General features: G+C 32.2%; 1 protein-coding gene across 1 annotated transcript; it reads left to right on the top strand.

The window, feature by feature from the left end:
* The first annotated feature begins 292 nt into the window (after positions 1–292).
* Positions 293–1,239, top strand: LOC107937678 (RING-H2 finger protein ATL73). Its single transcript, XM_016870621.2, has one exon. It carries the CDS (start codon positions 514–516, stop codon positions 1,087–1,089), a length of 576 nt encoding a protein of 191 aa, XP_016726110.1. The 5' UTR covers positions 293–513; the 3' UTR covers positions 1,090–1,239.
* Positions 1,240–2,293: the final 1,054 nt, after the last annotated feature.

Raw genomic sequence — 2,293 nt, 5'->3', positions numbered from 1 at the left:
CACCAATTTACGTGTAAAAAATTTACAAATATTAACGGTTCAACAATTTGTATGTATATGACCAAAAAAACAATTTTTATGTAAGAAATTGTAAAATATCCGCAGTTCGAGCTCAAATGTTTATTGACAATTGGATTAACTTCTCAATTTTCGTAGGATAAACAAATTACGGCAAATTAAAACAGAGGGACTAACTTTTAAGTTTTCATATAATAGAAGGATGAAATCCGGAATTAGACCATTCATGTATAAGCCCCCAGTTGCTCTATATATCACCATCAATTTCATGTTTTTCAGCTTTTAATACCCTTCAACCACTCAAAGGAAATTGAAACCAAAACAATCAAAAATTAAAAAAAAAGAAAATCAATGAATTATTTTCTTTCAATAAATTTTATGGTTCGATTCATTGAAGAACAACCCTATTTGCTTATGTTCATCAACAAAGCTTAAAAGGTTATATTATATATATATCTATATTCAGCTCATAGTGGCTTAATTTGGGTTGTAGCAATGGTGGCTCCGCTTTATCACCGCCCTCACCGGCTTCTCCTCGACAACAATGGCACCAAACCCCGTAGTTCTTTCACCAACGAAGCCAATTTCGATACCAACATGGTCATCATCTTAGCAGCTTTGCTATGTGCGTTGATATGTGCTCTAGGGCTAAACTCGATCGTTCGTTGCGCGTTACGGTGTAGCCGGAGGTTTGCTTTCGAGACTCCCGACGAGACTGCAGCGCGCTTGGCGGCTACCGGGTTGAAAAAGAGCGCGTTGCGGCAAATTCCAGTAGCCGTGTACGGTTTTGAGATGGATTTAAAGGCTACGGATTGTCCAATTTGTCTCGGTGAGTTCATGGATGGAGAGAAAGTTCGGGTGTTGCCTAAATGTAACCATAGTTTCCATGTTAGGTGTATAGATACTTGGTTGTTGTCGCACTCGTCGTGCCCGACTTGCCGACAATCGTTGCTTGAGCCGGCGGTGACTTGTTCCGAAGCTGCACCAGTGGTGATGGAGACCGGAATCCGACAACATGGGAATTCATCAGGGGGACATGCTGATGTACTTGTTGCTGATGAGGTTGGCTGATATCCTTGTATGAAAATAGTTCTTCACCATATAAAAAGCTTCTTCTTTTTTTTTTTCCTTTTATTGTTATTTCACATTTATTATGTGAGTTCTTCATTTATGTACATATTCCAGTTAATTGAAATGGAAAACAAAACTGGTTTTTAGTCCCTTTAATATGTTAAAATTCAAAATTGAATCCCTTTAATATGTTAAAATTTGAAATTCAGTTTATGTATTTTAATTTGTTATAATTTGATCATTCTTTTATAATGTTATTAATTAATCCAAATTATTAACACAAGTTGTAGCATAGTGAATAGATCGAGACAACAATATGACCTACATGTATAGAGATTTAAGTTCATATTCATGACGTAATTTCTCTATTGTTAAGTGAAGACTTAAACACAAATTTTTTGTCACTCGATTAATGATTATGATTTTTTTTATATATTTGAGAAATTATATAGGGAAAGAGAATTTTGTATTTATATAACAAACAGGTCTTTTCAACTTTCCATTTTCTTAAAGTTATACCCAATTTGACATATTTTTGTTTTGGTTAAATTCGGCTATTAGTCTTTGTACTTTATTAAACTTGCAGATTTAGTCCCCATACTTTAATTTGCTTAATTTTAGTTCATGTATTTTCAAATTGGTCAATTTTAGTTCCTATACTTATCGAATTTTGAAATTTTAGTCCTAATCCAAACAATAACAGTTTGTAAATTCAATTACTAGTCATGTACTATGCGTACTGTTGTAGATTTAGTCCATATTCTTCAATTGGATCATTCTAAGCCCCAATACTTTACAAAATCTGAAAGTTCAATCTTGATGCAAATGATATTCATTAATCCATTAACTAGATTTTTAATGAGTAATATGTGGAAATAACAGGCTGGCATGGCATTACATATATGATAATATGTTTGCCACATCAGATTTTGGAAATAACATTACTTAACTTAATGAATTTTAATAGTTACTATTTGGTGATAATTGAAATTTTAAAATTTAAAAGTACAACAATTAAAAACGGTAAAGTTAAAGTACAAAAATTAAATCACACGGGTACAAAGTCAGAAAATTTTTTAGGGGGGTTGAAATTAAATTGTAACTTTTACAATAGCAAAAATAAAATAATTTCACCATTTTAATAGTCTATATATTTATAATTTTTAAAGGATTAAATGCAAATTTTTATCATTTTGAGGGGGCC

The sequence above is a fragment of the Gossypium hirsutum genome, chromosome A06 (genome assembly GCF_007990345.1).
Source record: "Gossypium hirsutum isolate 1008001.06 chromosome A06, Gossypium_hirsutum_v2.1, whole genome shotgun sequence".
Classification (NCBI taxonomy): domain Eukaryota; kingdom Viridiplantae; phylum Streptophyta; class Magnoliopsida; order Malvales; family Malvaceae; genus Gossypium; species Gossypium hirsutum.
The sequence above is the reverse complement of the archived record's forward strand: the minus strand, read 5'-3'. Positions and strand labels throughout refer to the sequence as shown.